At 49.2% G+C, this 16,043-nt stretch overlaps 1 protein-coding gene across 3 annotated transcripts in view; it reads right to left on the minus strand.

Moving 5' to 3' along the window:
• Positions 1-1,097: 1,097 nt before the first annotated feature.
• Positions 1,098-16,043, minus strand: part of ECSCR (endothelial cell surface expressed chemotaxis and apoptosis regulator) — a 48,812-nt gene continuing 33,866 nt past the window's right edge. For all 3 annotated transcript variants that reach the window (XM_073356028.1, XM_073356029.1, XM_073356027.1), the window contains 5 exons: positions 12,630-12,743; positions 11,958-12,056; positions 6,909-6,945; positions 4,398-4,491; positions 1,098-3,500 (listed from right to left, as the gene is read on the minus strand). In XM_073356028.1, the coding sequence (XP_073212129.1) occupies positions 3,492-3,500; positions 4,398-4,491; positions 6,909-6,945; positions 11,958-12,056; positions 12,630-12,743 (353 nt within the window). In that variant the 3' untranslated portion in view covers positions 1,098-3,491. The remainder of the gene's footprint in view (positions 3,501-4,397; positions 4,492-6,908; positions 6,946-11,957; positions 12,057-12,629; positions 12,744-16,043) is intronic.

Below are 16,043 nucleotides of genomic sequence, written 5' to 3' on the forward strand. Positions count from 1 at the left end.
AAGGAGCTAGCCCTAGAGGATGAGGAGGAAATCCCACTCCGACAGCCTGCTGCCCGCCAGCTGCCCCACTGAAGAGGAGGAATGCCCCTCCAGAGCAGGAGCAGGGCATTGGCTGCAGGACATCGGACTGGCTCTGGGCTGATCGCCAGCCCCGGGGTGGGGCTAGAAAGAGTACACTTGCCCTGAGGCCTGTGCCTGGCTCTTGGTTGTACTATTGCAGGGATTGGGGGAGTTGTGTGCGTGCCCTCCAGAAAACCCCCCAAATCATCTCTGGTGCTGTTGGAGGGCTTGTTGTTTCATTGCTGAGTGCAGTGCTTGTTCCTGGGGTTAGTTCCTGCCTCTTCAAGGTTGCAGAAGGGAACCAATGTGTTTAGGCCCAATCAGAGGCAAGTGCAGAGGGGTTTCAGGATCCATTTAACCAACTTTGGGGTGCCCCAACTCCACTGGGGTAGGTGGGTTTTGTCTTATCCCCTACCTGTTTATAACCCATAGCCACACAGTGCCACTTTGCTGAGCTAGGGCCTTTGTGAGTTCTCTGCTGGCTACGTTGAGTGGAGGTGCTGTCTGGCCTCAAGGGGATTTCTGCTGGGGTTACCTTAGGCACCTTAGTCATCTGGGTATTCGTAGGTTCTGTGGTGCTCACCCATGAACCTTTTTGATGTCTTGGCTGCAGGAACCTTATCTGGATTAGGCTGGTGTGCTACCCAGGGAGCCAGTCACAAGAGTCTGGGCTATCCTCGAGGATTATCATGTGTTACCTGGCTGGAGGATTCCTTAGACAGGCCAGGCTGCTCTGGGGAGCCAGGTGTTACACTCTGATGCACTCCAGAAGAGCAGTCTCTAAACACAAGGAAACGGAAGCAGGGCCCTCAGGTAGATGGTTAATCAAAACATGTAACAACTGTGAACCAATTAGATCAAAACAGTCCAAACAAAATTTAACTGCAGTCCAACTGGCAGGAATGTAGCAGCACACCCCAGGAACTGGAACACTGAGTTCAGGAACCAGGGAACAAACAGGAATGGGACCAGGAAGGGAGCAGGACGCAATAAGCAGGAAGGCAACACGCATACACACATGCCAGGAGACAGCATACTTTTGTTATTGTCTCTCTTCTATATCTCTCAGATCACACTGGAGACTGCAAGGGCACTGGATGTACAGCTCAGCCTTAGCCAACACAAGCAACAAAGGGTGAGACCCTCTTGTAAATAATAGTAATTCCTGTTATTAAAGGTGAACTAACAGAACTTTTGAAATTAACCCTATCCAACTCTCCATATACATCACACAGGAGCCAAAAAAAAAAGGAGCAAGTCTGACTTACAAAGTTCTTTGCATATCATCTTTAACAGTGCACAGTGGATTAGGTTGTAGAACATCCCCAGATCCCTTTGAAAGTGAGGAAAATGTAGGAGGTAGGTACAATGTAATTCTACCATACCAGGAGGCTGGGAAGTTGAACAGGTCATCTGTGCTATTACCAAAAGTGTCCCAGGATCTCTGTTCTATGTCTTGCCCAAAGGATACCACCTCCAGCATGCTCAGTGTTCAGCACTGACTGCAGGTGGAAGGAGCAGCCATCAATATAATTTCCTGCAGCACTTTTCATCTTCCTTGGAGGGCTCCAATCTACATACTACCCTGGCTCAGCATCACTTAGCTTTTGAAAGTTCAAAACTCTGGAGGTGGTCTGGTCACAGACATGTTAGCAAAGAAACGTCTGTGTTAAACCTGAGGTACCAGTGCTCAAACATCACAGTGATGATCATGATATAAATGCCTAGGCAGAGAATGTCATTGATGTTTCCTGTTAAGTGTTGTATAGAGAGTGTAACAAGGGTGTGGTGTGTTGCTTTTTGGGCCAGGGAGCACCTGGCCCTGTTGTGGAGGGCAGCCCAGCAGGCAGGTGCTGCGGATCAGCTGACCCAGCTGGACAGCAGCTAATGATTGGGTCTGATTCCCAGCTGAGGGATATCACTGAGGGTCCAGGAGAGAGTTCAGTATACCCTCTCTGGTGGCTACAGCAGAAGGCTCTGAGGAGCAAGCAGACCCCCAGGTTGGAGGAGATTAGACCCATTTGCTACTGGAGGCCAGTCTCAGTCAGAAACAGGACTTGGTTGTGTTGTTATTCCACATTTCTTTTTGTGGGCTGAAGAATAAATAGAGCCCTGAAGAAAGGGCTAAAATGTAACTACATGTGGCTGATTGTTTGTCCCAGGCTGGTGTTCAGGTCGACCAGTGTATAGTGATTATGTGCCAAGGTCTCTCTGCCTGTGGTCTGGGTCTATGCTGAAGTTAGGTTGACCCAGCTGTGTCACTCAGGGGTGTGAAAAAACTCACACCCCTGAGCAAACTAGTTGAGCTGTAGCCAGTGCTAGGTGACAGGATTCCTCTGTTGACCTTACTACCACCTCTCAGGGAGGTGGATTAACTACGGTGACAGGGGAATCCCTCTGGTTGTTGTCAGTATTGTCTACACTGAAGTGTTACAGTGGAGCAGCTGTGCCACTGTAGCATTTTAAATGTAGATATAGACTTAAGTATGGTGGATTGTTGGAACTGTTAGGAACCAAAGACTGGCAGAAAAGAGAGAGCTGCATTCTGTTAAAGTAACTTTACTTCTGTTATTCCAAGTAATTGAATCCTTTTATCTGAGAGATGTTGCTGTCCCCATTCAGAAGGGATCAGAGCACAGGCCTGTTGGAAGCATCATATACTCCAAGACCACATTTGCTATCAAGGAAGGGTTATGGCTATTCCCTGCAGGGAGCATACTGTAGTCACAGGAACATGCTAATCTGCTGGTTGAAGTTTAATTTGTAGTAATTTATAATAAAAGTACTTTGCACCTCTCCAGCAGCTTTCATTCATGGATCTCCAACTGCTTTCCAGGCATTAATTGATGTAGCCTCACAACACCCTTGGGAGGTAGGTAAATATCATTCCTGTTTTAGATAGGAAAACTGAGGCATGGAGAGGGACTTTCAGCAATTATGCCTCAATTTAGCAAAAGCACTTCAAGCCTGATCTACGCCTGCTGAAGTTAATGGGAGTCTCTCTGTTTGTTTCAGTGGGCTTTGGATCATGCCTTTCAGTGCAAAGCTGAACTGGGTCATTTGTGATCAGCTGTGGGGCAAGCCAATGATTGTCTGGCATGGATGCCAAAGAGTCATTAAGGGAGTGGTCTGTGTCATCGGTGAAGCTGTAGGTTGTTTGGCTCTCCTCCCCCTAAGAGCTGCTAGAACACGCTGCAAGTTTGTGTGCCTATCAGAAATATAGTTAGAACATGAAACATTGTGAGATGCTGGCTCTGGCTGGAGAAAACTCTTATAACCTACATGGGGTTACTGTGCTTGATTTTAGAGTACATATATTGATTGGAAAGGATGTAATAACTTATAAAGGAAATGTCACCCCCTGCCAAAATAGAAAGTCAGTGCAGATTGGCTAGTAGTGTTTCCTCCTGGCTCCTGTCATGTCACTGTCTTCATAACACCTACAAAAGAACCAAAACATGATGCATCAGCAGGCTTTCTTGGCAGGCAAAAGAAAACAAGCAAAGTATCCCTAGGGACTAACCCTTGGAGAGCCACTTGGGAACTCTGTCCATCCCTCCAACAATCCCAAATGCTAGACCAGGTGTCAAATAGTAAGCCCTAGGGAAGTGATGGCCCAGCTGTTGTGGGAGGGCATATATGTTAATGAAACAATATACTGCAAACACCAATCACAATACATCATACCCACAGTGGGAGCTGGGAGCAGGGCTCTGGCAGTGATCCTTGTCTCTCAAACACAGATCTCTACCTCCAGCTAAAGAAGACCTTTTTTAGCCCATAGTGGTAGTCCCTTTCCAGTGTGTTGTCAGCTGGCCTCTAGATGGCAACGTAACCCTCACTTATACCCACAAAGACAGACAGTACATTCCAATGGGGCTTCATAGGACTCAGATATTACCAGCAGGAGAGTGGGGTGGGGGGAGAGAAAACCTTTTGTAGTGATAAACGCCCATTTTTTCATGATGTGTGTATAAAAACAAACATCTTCTGTATTTTCAACAGTATGCATCCGATGAAGTGAGCTGTAGCTCACAAAAGCTTATGCTCAAATAAATTGGTTAGTCTCTAAGGTGCCACAAGTACTCCTTTTCTTTTTGCGAATACAGACTAACACGGCTGGTACTCTGAAATAGGACTCAGATAGTTCAGGTAAGCTTTGGATAAGCACCCAAATTCGTCCATGCTCATCTGAACCAACTCAGACCTATGGAAGTTTGCATGAACCTGTTTATTACTACCTTTCCGGTGGATTAAGAAAGCAAAGGGATCTTCTGCCCACGGAGAGAAACAAAATCTTAAGCAATTCTCTAAAATGCAAGGCTAGAAAGAGAAACCTTTTCCGAAGAGGGGTAACTCGTACTGTTGTTCGTGCTTAAGTTCTTCATGGAGATCAGAGTGATGCTGTCCTTGACTGTAGCAGCAGAACAACTGCCAAACAAGAGAAGGTGCAGGCCAATTATTGTCTTTGGAACATTAAAGCAACTGTCATAAGAGGAGAGGTTTCTCATCACAATCAGAAAAGGCTAGGGAAAAGGATGGCTCAGTGGACCAAGACTAGCTGCTAGAGCTTTCCCCCTCTTGGTTGCTGGTTCATTTCCAATCCACAAAGAAAGGTGCCCAAGCTATAGAATTCAAATCTGGATCTGGCACTCCCCATAGTTATGGGTAGGAAACAGAGGTGAAAGTAAGCCGGTACGCCCCCATATGGCGTACCGGCAAGAGCCGGTGCACTGTATTGGGGTGGATTGGCTTCCCCAGGCGCAATTTAAAGGGCCTGCTTCTCCTAGCAGCAGTTGGAGCCCCTGGCCCTTTAAATTGCTGCCAGAGCCCTGCTGCCGGAGCCCTGGAGTAGCAGCGGCGGAGCTGGGGCGGTGATTTAAAGGGCCTGGGGTGGTAGCGGTGGCTGAGCCCTGGGCCCTTTAAATCGACCCTGGAGCCCCGCCGCCGCTTCCCCAGGGCTCTGGCAGGCTCCAGGGACTGATTTAAAGGGCCCGACGTGGTAATGGTAGCCGGAGCCCTGGGGAAGCGATGGTAGGGCTCCGGGGACGATTTAAAGGGCCCAGGGCTCGGCCGCCGCTACCGCCCCGGGACCTTTAAACCGCTGCCAGAGTCTCCGGCTGCTGCTGTTGCCCCGGGGAGGGGGAAGGAGGCACTTGCCGGTACAGGGTGGGCCAGGGCTGGCTCTGACCTCCCCAGCCCTGCCCTTTCCGCCTGAGGCCCTGCCCCTTCCGGGGGCCAGAGCCGGCTCCAGCCCAGCCCCGTACCGGTAAGTCCCTAGACTTACTTTCACCCCGGTAGGAGGCATCTGGATTAATGGATCCAAACTGGATCAGTGACAGAGAGCACAGTCCTGTGAAATTTCTATCTGAACTTGGAATCACTGTTCTGGTTTTGACTCATCTCTTCTGCTATAAATGAAAGTTCTTCTCATCCGATGTCTCCTCAGTGGTCTCAAGTTGTGGTTTCAAACCAATTCCTAAGTCGATAAATGTTCGTGTAACAAATCTATCAGCACAATTAGCACCATCGTTGGCAGACTCCGTGAAGAGGCCAAAGACACAATGGATAGAGTGCCTGAATTACCCTTTCACTACATGGTCCTTCAACATCGTGGTTGAACACATTGCTAGGCATGGGGAGTCTTGCCCTGAGTGTCGTTCATGCTGTGTCTGTTCTGGGGCTACACAGTGGCATTCAGCCTCCAGGGCTTTGGCAATCACTAGGTCAGGGGTAGGCAACCTATGGCACGTGTGCCAAAGGCGGCACATGAGTTGATTTTCAATGGCACTCACGCTGCCTGTGTCCTGGCCACTGCTCTGGGGGCTCTGCATTTTTAATTTAATTTTAAATGAAGTTTCTTAAACATTTTAAAAACCTTATTTCCTTACATACAACAATATATATATATTATGGACTTATAGAAAGAGACCTAAAAACGTTAAAATGTATTACTGGCACGCGAAACCTTAAATTAGAAATAAATGAAGACTCAGCACACCACTGCTGAAAGGTTGCCGACCCCTGCATTAGGCACTGATTGTGTTGTACAAAGAAGCTCCAGGAACATATGGTTTTAAAGTAGCAGCAGCATTCAAGGGTATTTCTATCGTTTGTGCTGTGGAGGAGCGTGGAAAAAAGTGAGTCAGGTAGAGGCATCCTTTACCTTTACTCTGTTGATTCATATTGGATTGTCAGACCGTTTAGAGAAGGGTGGTCCAGTGTCTAGGGCACTAGCCTATGACTGGGGAGACCTGAATTAATTCCCTGCCACAGACTTTCTGAGTGACCTTGGGCAAGACTCTTAGCCTCTCAGTCCCTCATTTGTAATCTGGGAGTAAATACCTTAAAGAATGTGAGGTGCTCAGATACTGTGGTAATGGGGCGTGTCATATAAACTTAGTCTTTAGGACCACTCCTGTCTCAGTGAAGATGCTTTCAAATTTGGGGGCCTAAACGTAGGCATCTAAGTACAGGAGTTAGGTACCCAAATATAAGTAGGCTGATTTCCTGAAGGTGCTGTGCTCCCACTGGCCTCAGTGCATCTCAGAAATTCGGTACCCATATACGTGGCTCGAGATCCAGTTTTTCCACTAACTCCATTGGGGGCAGGATCAGGCTCAGTGTCACTTTTCACCTATCCCAAAGAAATATCATAACATCCCCCTGCACTCCAAATGCACTAAACATTTCCCCTCCCTTGCTAGAGTGAGTTTTGAAAAAAAAAAAAAAAAGAGATCGGTCCATGCTTAGAGCTTGCAGGTGCTATGGCAATACGAATAAGTGATAATAATCCCTGATGCTTCATAGTGGCCATGAAGAAAGCCGTGATTGCCGAGCAGCCTTACCTTTCTGATACGACGGAGCTCCCCGGTTTCTGTTTATCTGTTGGGGGGGGGGGGGAAAACAAAGTTGATGCTGGGTGAAAAAAAAAATCTATCAATGAGCAAAGCGAGAGTTATTCAGAATGACCCTAGTAGTGTCGTAAATGGCCATCAATGGAATGCAAAGCCTCTGCCAGGCATTTCAGCCCTGGTTAGAGAAAACTGTATAAAGCTGAGTGAGCTGAACAGCGTGCTGATGTTTGCCTTACTGGTTTCTTTTCAGCCTTTTGGCTAAGATGATGTGTCCTGTTGGTTGAGCTGCTTTGCCCCCTAGTGGACAGTGCTTGAGCTGGAATATAGGCTTTACCAGGAAATCTTATTAAGATGATCAATTTATTTGAGCATAAGCTGTAGCTCAAGAAAGCTTATGCTCAAATAAATTGGTTAGTCTCTAAGGTGCCACAAGTACTCCTTTTCTTTTTGCAAATACAAACTAACACAGCTGCTACTCTGAAACTTATTAAGATGATGTTGACGTAAAAAGAAAACGGTACAGAGTTTAAGCATAGACGTTTCTGGTTATCAGGGAATAAGGTACAGATTATCAAGGGGTGCAAAATTCGGTTTAGGAACAGGTGGTGTAAGGAATACATAATCTGCAATCTCCCCGCTTGGGGGTAAAAGTTAAGGGGTCAAAGTACAGACATTGAGATATGGGGGTATGTTGTTCATATAATGGCTGTGTTCAGGTGTGGAGTATAATGAGTGGATACGATGATGAGGATGGATTTACCCTCATTTGGTGGGATTTAATGTTCAGTGAGTTTATGGTTCCAGTTCATATGGTCCAATGGAAAAAGTCTCTCAGTCCCTTTCCCATAGTTGATGCATGATGTCGTACCGGCTCACGCCTCCTGGTACTGTCGGTGGCCGGTGATGTGTTCGATGTAGATGTCCCTGGACCATCGGATGGTGTCTGAGACCATGAGGCGCTGCATGAGCCGTACGTAGAGTCGACTGATCCCACAGGTCCGCAGCACACGCTCGTTGCAGGGGTCCCAAGCACCCTGGGCTCCGACGATCAGGGCATCCATCTGCACCTCGTAGCCCTTCGCTCTCAGGGTGTCGGCCAGGGGGGCGTATTTTTCCAGCTTACGAGCTCGGGCTTCGCGGAAGGCTGGGGTCCTGTTCTCAAAGGAGACCGTGATGTCGACAAAGATGATCTTTTTCTGGGCCTCATCGGGGACTACCACGTCAGGTCGCAACTGGCTGTCAGTACCGGGGATGGCGCAGTTCACGGCGACCTCCCCAAGGCGCGGTGCGATGGCTTTCACCAGGTGGTTCTGGATGGCGTTGTGGCGCAGCTGCCAGGCTCTGGAGTGGGTGCACAGGACATGGGGCAGGGTCTCGTTGGAGTAGCCGCACTTCCTGCAACGCTTGTCTCGGTTCCCATGGTGGACGGCTCCATTGAGCGGGACGCAGTTGAGCCGGGCATGGTGGATGAACTGCCAGTCGGCGAAAGCCGCCCCCAGCGAGGAAGTGGTTGCTGGCGTCCCACTTACTGGTCAGTTCGAAGGCTTTACCCTGGTCCGGTTTACGCTTCAGGGTTTCCATGTACAGTGAGTAGATGGCTGCCTTCAGGGTCCTTTCCAGCATGCCCCTGGCGCTCGGGGTGACGATGGTGTTGTCGTCGGACCTGATCTGCGGCACCAGGACTCCCAGCTCCTGGCGCTCCTCGCACCACCCCCAGTGGCAGCCGATGCGCTTCCCCAGGCGAAGCATGGCATTGCGAGCACGGGACCACAGTGAAGCGATGTCGCGCCCGTCCCGTCCGAATTCGCCATCCAGGGAATCGCTCAGGAAGGTGGTGATGTCTTGGTTGTATGGGGCTCTGCCGATCCACTTCTTTGTTGCGTTATGGACGGCGTTTGCTGCGATGTTCCATCCCATGGCGTCGGGACACATCAGGAGGTGGAAGACGTGGGTGATCACCGCAGTGTCACACAGGTCACCCATGCGGGGGACATTGGCACCGCCATGCCTGTGGGTGATGTAGACCAGCTTGTTGCTGGCTTTCTGGGGAAGGAACAGCCACTTCTTCACCAGCTGCCGGACGATCTTGTCTGCCTTGTTGAGGGGTACCTTCGCCACGGCGAATCCCCTTAGGGTGAACGAGATGCGGGGTATAAGGAAGGTGTTCGGGGCGTTTATCTTCTGCCACGGTGCTAGCAGGGAGGCGTCAATCTTGGCGGCATCCTGCAAGATCTCCTGGATGGTGTCCTCGGGTGTCTGCCAGACACGGAAACCCATTGGCGTGCCGAGGTGCTGGTACGTCTGCCCCTCTGCCAGGGGGATGATGGGCTCGCCCTGGATCTGGAATCCTGTCGTCTGCACCGAGTCCCTTTGCTGCCGTCGATGTGGAGAGTTGCGCACTTCTTTGCATTGAAGTGAAGCCCCATGCAATTGGCAGCTCGACTGGTGGCATCTAGCATACGTTGGAGGTTCTCTGGGTCGTCCGTGGTCAGGACCAGGTCATCCGCGTAAGCCAGGATGCTCATCCTCTCACCGTGGAGGTTGAAGCCATCTGTGCCATTGGAGATCGCTCACAGCAACAGCTCCATGGCGAGGTTAAAGATGACGGGGCTGAGTGGACAGCCCTGCTTAACTCCGCTCCGGATCGGGATCTCGGCGGTCTCCCCTTTGACCGAGCAAATGGTGGTGCTGCATCCCTCGTACACCTCTCGGATCACATGAAGGAAGTTCTCTGGCATCCCAAACTCCAGGAGCGTGGCAAAGATGTGGTGGTGGGGTGTGGACCCAAAGGCGTTAGCCAGGTCGAGCCATGCTGCCGTGCACTGCCTCCATGCCCTTCTGGCCATTTCGATGGTGGTTTGGAGGACAAAGTTGTGTTCATAGCAGCCCTCGCAGGACATGAAGCCTTTCTGGATGGAGCTGATGGCTCCCCCGCTCACCGACCGCTCCGTGATCCTCGATGCCAGGCAGCTGGCATAGAGCTTGTACATCATGGAGCAGAGGGAGATGGGCCTCCAGTTGCTGGGGTCATCCTGCTCGCCCTTCTTGTACACCAGTACCATCTTGGCCTTCACCCAGGAGCTGGGAGTCGGGCAGAATCGCTTGCACTGGTTGAAGAGCGTGGCAAGGACCAGGCAGCCGGGATCTCACTTTTTCAGGAGGCTGTAGGGGATGCCATCTTTCCCAGGAGTGGTGTTTTTTGTTTTTGAGAATCTGGCCATTACTTCCTTGGGCGTATAGTCAGTTTCCAGGACACCTGCTTCGTCGACACGGGGCAGGGGGTGGAGGCACTCTGGGCGCTGCGTGTCATTCTGGGCTATGCGGTCAAATACATCCTTGAAGTAGCTGTAGAGACGCTTAGATGGGATCGTGCAATAGGGCAAGGGCCCATCTAGGATCTCCCTCATGGCCTTGGAGCAGTTTACCCGGTACAGCTTTTGCATCCTTGAAGCCGCTGATGGATCGTAGCGGCGGCTGGCGTCTCTACTTCTGGTTCCCCTGGTGGTGGTGGTGTGGTTTGGAGCAGGCGTTCTGTGGGCAGGCGGGGCGTTCTCCTGGTTCGAACTTCTCCTGGGTGTGATTTCCTCAGACAGTTCTTGGGTGAGCCTGTCTATGAGGAGGTCAAAGTCGTCAAAGGAAGCTGCCGCTTGTAGCTCCTTGGTCCAGGCAGTCTGCCACGGAGTGGCAACCCTCACCATCGGCTGCTGGCCCTCATGGTCCTCAACCTCGTCTGGTGCAGGCTCAAAGCCTGCGTGGTCGGCCTGCTGTCTATCTCGTGGGTCAGGATTCCCTTCGGTTGGGTGCTGGGGCGGGATCTCTGGTGGGATGCTGGCGTTGCTAGCAGTCGGAGAGACGCAGTTTGGCTCAGGGGTTGCTGGGACACCGCTGGTCCTTCTAGAAGGGGCTGCTGCCTGGGCGGTTGCTGCTGGAGCGTGAGATCTCTCATAGGCAGCGTCCCACAGAATGGACTTGGGGGCCGTGCTGGGCCGTCTGGCGATGAAGACTAGGTGCTTTGCTGTGGCTGCGGGGCTGGTTCCTCCAGTAACGTCTGGAGTTTGTAGGGCAATCTGGGGCATGGCGCTGGCTCCTCCGGTGGCTGGAGCTCACAGGGCGGTCTGAGGCTTGGCACTGGCTCCTCTGGCTGCTGGAGCTCATAGGGTGGTCTGAGGTGTGACTCTGGCTCCTCCGGTGGTTGGAGTTTGCAGGGCGGTCTGAGGGGCGGCGCTGACTCTTCCGGTGACAGGATCTCAAGCAGCTATGCGCGGTGGGGCGCTGATCCTTCTGGGGACCGGGACATGCTGGACAGGTGGCAAGGTAGCACTAAGTCGTCTCAGTATGGAGATTTGCTTGGCAACATGAGAGGGTGAGACGGGCCTCCTGCTGACGAGGACCTGGGTAATGTTCCCCAAAGCAGCAGGTACCTTCTCGATTGCAGCCTCCTGTTCCATTGGCCTGGCGACGGGGGCAGGCTTCTTGATGGCAGCTCGCAAGGTCGGTTTTCTTTGTTGAGGCTCTACAAATTCAGTGCAAAAATCTGTGCTAATGCAACGTGGAGCAAGAGGTTTAAACCCAGTAAAATCTGCAAATTGCACTGAGGCAGCTCCAGACTTACCTCTGTCCCTTATATGTGTAGGGTAGGACTTGGTCTTTCAATATACGTTCACACTGGATTGTTTTATTTACATAGGCAAAAATGACTCCTCTCCGCTGCATTACGTTTGATTTTGAAAGACAAAGCCATTTTTAATAAAAGCATCTTAAGCTCATTCCCCTCCCCCTCTACTCAAAGTGGCCAGATCAATTTTTTTGCTAATTAGTGGGGGTAAAGCGGAAGAGGGAAAGGAATAATTCCAGGATGAGACCAAACATGGACAGTTTTGGCCTACAAAGACTTTTTATACCAAAATTACATCGGCCCAGTTCTGAAGCCCATCTGTGACTGAAAACAGGGATCTGGACCAGAAATGCCATTTAGCTCTGGATACAACCACCCTATAGAACTGCTGGAATGACTGTAACAACACAAGCATATGCAAATACCTTCTGCATCTTTGGAACGGTTACACTTGAATCTCAGACTGACCACACTGGCCAGGACGATAACAACAACTACCAGAATGACTATGAAGCTGATGACACCTGAGCAATGGAGAAAAGAATAATTAGTCAATGTTAATGTAACGGGTCTGTTTGGGGCCCAGTGTAACTCCTACTGAAGTCAATGAGTTAGTCCTGTTGACTTAGAATCATAGAATATCAGGGTTGGAAGGGACCTCGGGAGGTCATCTAGTCCAACCCCCTGCTCAAAGCAGGACCAATCCCCAATTTTTGCCCCAGTTCCCTAAATGGCCCCCTCAAGGATTGAACTCACAACCCTGGGTTTAGCAGGCCAAAGCTCAAACCACTGAGCTATCCCTCCCCCCCACTTCTATGGGACTTGAATTGCATCCTTAAGGAAAAACATTAAGCAGATTTTTATTTCTGTTGTAATGAACACCAAAGTGTATTGACCAGAGAAGTGATATTCCCTAGAATGAGAAACCTCTTGCTCTTTTGTCTTCACTGGTATTTTCCTCAAATGACAATACATCTTGACTTCCAATGAACCTTTAACCCAAAAGGCTGAGTTTACTCCTGGTATAATCCTACCAGGGTTGAAACCAACTGCATCACCAAGCTTCGCCTCCACGTCACCAAAAGACAGGCCCTTACCAAATGCTGCCATCGTCAGGGCCGATTTCTCCTCCGTCGGGGCAGGGTCTGGGAGGGAAGGTCCTGTGCTCCAGTCAGAGGCAATGGTTGTAAAGGTTACTTGTTTCGAAGTGCCTGTGGAAAAGGTAGTTTTACTTAAAGACTTTCTACTCAGAATCCAGGGAGAATGTAATTCCAAGGCCACACTGGCAAGGTGCCTTCATTCCCCCAAAGAACATTTAGCCTTACTGCAGAGAGAGACTGAGCTGCTCCCAGTGAAGTCAATGCAAAATTCCCATTAGCCTCAATGAGAGCGGGACTGTATTTTGCAGTTCTGTGCCCCTTTTCATCAAAAGATCTACATGAATGAGTGAATGCTCACAACCTACCATTTACAGCTGGCACAGAGAGGCTGAGGGATTTGCGGCATGACACGTCTGCAGCAAGAGCCAAGTATAGAGCCCATACTTCCCAATTTCCATTTGTGTGCTTTAGCCACAAGACCAGCATTCCTCTCAGAGAACCAGCTTTCCTGCCTAGCTCAACCAACTGACCTTCACGCCTGAACAGTTCATCCCAAGGAAGGGAAACTTCTGTAGTGTTTTCAGGTTTTCCAGAGAGCATATGGGAACTATCAGACACACTGGTTAGCTCTCAAAGCCATTGCCATAAGCAGAGGCAGAGACACAGTGATGTAACAGCACCAATCCAGGATATGCTGTGCAAAGGGTTGTAACACCGTCTTTGGGCTTCTACACTGGAGCACAAACAGATTTAACAAGTGGAAACCAAAGGAGCTAGTCAGAAAATGGAATTTTTGTCCTGTGGAACATTCCAATGTTTAAACATTTATTTTCGTCCAAATCAAGACAAAAAAATGTTCACGGAATGAAAAATTCTGAAAAACTTCCATTTGGAAGTGTTGAAATAAAAAATGTTGACTTTTTAGTTGAAATAAAATTTTAATTTGAATGGAAATGTTTTGGTTCAAAATGTCACTTTGGAAAAGAGAAATTTTTAATGCCGACTGACATTTACCCATGGAAAATTTCAATGTAGACAAAACGTATTTCCCAACAACGCATTCCCCCGCCCCCCCCAAAAACCCCCAAACCCAAAACACACCGCCTTTTTGACTGAAATTTTCCAGCAGCCTTCAACAGCTGCCTCCCAGAGTAAAACTGTGCTGGAGGAACATAACTGGTAGTGGGATTATCCAGATTGCAGATGTTGCTGTACAATGGTTCTGTTAGTCATCAAGTTGTTTGCCTTGTGCTGAAATGCTGCATCTTCTAATTTATCCATGGTCACTAGACAACTGTCTTATAGGACTTTCTTTGCTACTCTGCTTGCTGAGCCTGGCTTGGGTACTTAGTATTTGGGAAATGTTAGATCCCACACCAAAAGCCTGGAAAAATGGAAATATCAGTAGCAACTCCATACTTAAAGTTGCACTGAGCTTTTACATAAAGCAGGATTCAAATTAAAACCAGGCTCTGTGATACCCTAAAGAACTATTAGCTTTACTGAGCACAAACATCTACAGAGATGGAACTAATTTACACATGCACTGGGTCTTGTGTAAAATCTGGAATGGACCCTTAAGAGGACAGGGGTGGACTTTGGTTGTTCCACAGTCTTGGGTTCAAAGCCCAAACTCAGGATTTAGAGCTCAATCCAACTCCCACTGAACTTAATTGGAGTATTTCCACTGACTTCAGGGTTGGATCGAGCCTTTACTCTGGGAGAACTCTCCCTGAAGTCTACAGGAATCTTGCTCTGAAGGGACTGCAGGGTTAGGGCCTATGTCAGAAGCATGGCAAAGGTCTTTCCAAGACATTACAGGGGGCATTTTACTCTCAAAGTGAGGTCATTCTTTTCACATTCAGACACAGTCCAGTCAGGGTGCATTGGTTGGATTTTGTCATCTGGTCTATACTGACTGCTAGGAGGACACCCCTGTTTATTCCAGGTGTTATGGACAGCCCAAGGTCAGACTATATTTAGAGCACTGGACCCCATAAACCAACTAGTTCAATCATAATGAATTCTTGTTTAAATTAAAAGTTGTTAAATAAAGGGACACAGCCTGTGCTCCCAATTCCCCTGGACTCTGGATCTGGATGAGGAAAACACAAGGCACGAGACTTGTCAATGGACAGTTTGTAGCGATTAAAAGAATTATAGACCAAGATGGAGGTAAATACTGGTTTTCCCTAACCAAGGTGGCACCCAGTGAAAAAGGGCTTTGTTTTTAGGCTTAACACCTTCCCCACCAAACAAAACGAAACCCCTACTGTGGTTGTACCCCATCCCCACCCCCTATTCCATGCTTTGAAGTTAGATAGAAACCATGGGGAAACAAGGAATTAAAAATTCCCCTGTGACTGATCAAAAACTTATCTAAGCCATTTGCCAAGGATATTTGTGCTACTGACTGATCAGAAGGCTCAACTTTAATGCTGGCTGTGTGCCAGCTCACCAACAAAAGGCCGGGGGGAGGCATATTTTCATAAGTGTTTGTGACTAAGAGCACAAGTTCCACTGATCTCTCAGGATCATAAGTCAATTGAGGTGCTTTTGAAAATTCCACCCCTCGGCTGGCCAGCTGCCACCACCCTCCACCCCAAAGAGCTTCCTGAGCCTCTGCAGTGCCACAGTCCCCACCCTGCCACGCTGAATGCCAAGGTTGGGAACAAATTAGTGCAAACCCTGAACGCAGCAGTGTGGGAGAACGTGGTCTGAAGAGGCACCAGACAATGCGTGTCAGCGCAGGGGAGTCAACTGTAGGGCTGCCCTTTGTTTTTTAAAGTTCCTTGGGGAAACTGTCGCTTTCACTGAAACCTCCCACAAAAGTCAGCTCACAAGAGAACACTGCAAGCTGGAAAAAACTCTGCAGTTGTTACTGCATTCTTTCAGATGATTTTTTTTTCAACCTGAATTTAACCACAAACTTTGTTCCCAGTGCTTAATTTGTGCCAGGGCTTGCTTGGGCTGAGCCTTGGCACCTCTAGGCTTGGCAGTTCATAGTCCTGGCACCTCTAGCTTGGCAGTTCATAGCCCCGGCACTCCAGGGTTTCCTGCTTCTTTTAGGAAAGTAAAAAAATTGCTGCAGCCTCCGTACCTCTTTCGTTAGAAACTAAGCGCTGTCTCTTCCTCATCCCTTCCCCCCAAAATCAGATAGCCTGCCAATAAACCCTCCATGGCATGCATTCACTTACCTGTGTGACCATCAGCGATACCGGCCGAGATGTTACACTAAAGACTCAGTGCTCTACTCGGCACTGGTTAGGCCCTGGCTGGAGTACTGTGTCCAGTTTTGGTCACTAATGTATAGAAAGGATATAGCCAAACTGGAAAGGATCCAGAGGCAAGGGAGGTGATCAGAGGGATGGAATGCAAGCCATATGAGCAAAGGCTGAAGGAACAGGGTAT

This window comes from Lepidochelys kempii, chromosome 8 (assembly GCF_965140285.1).
Source record: "Lepidochelys kempii isolate rLepKem1 chromosome 8, rLepKem1.hap1, whole genome shotgun sequence".
In the NCBI taxonomy this organism is placed as follows: Eukaryota; Metazoa; Chordata; order Testudines; family Cheloniidae; genus Lepidochelys; species Lepidochelys kempii.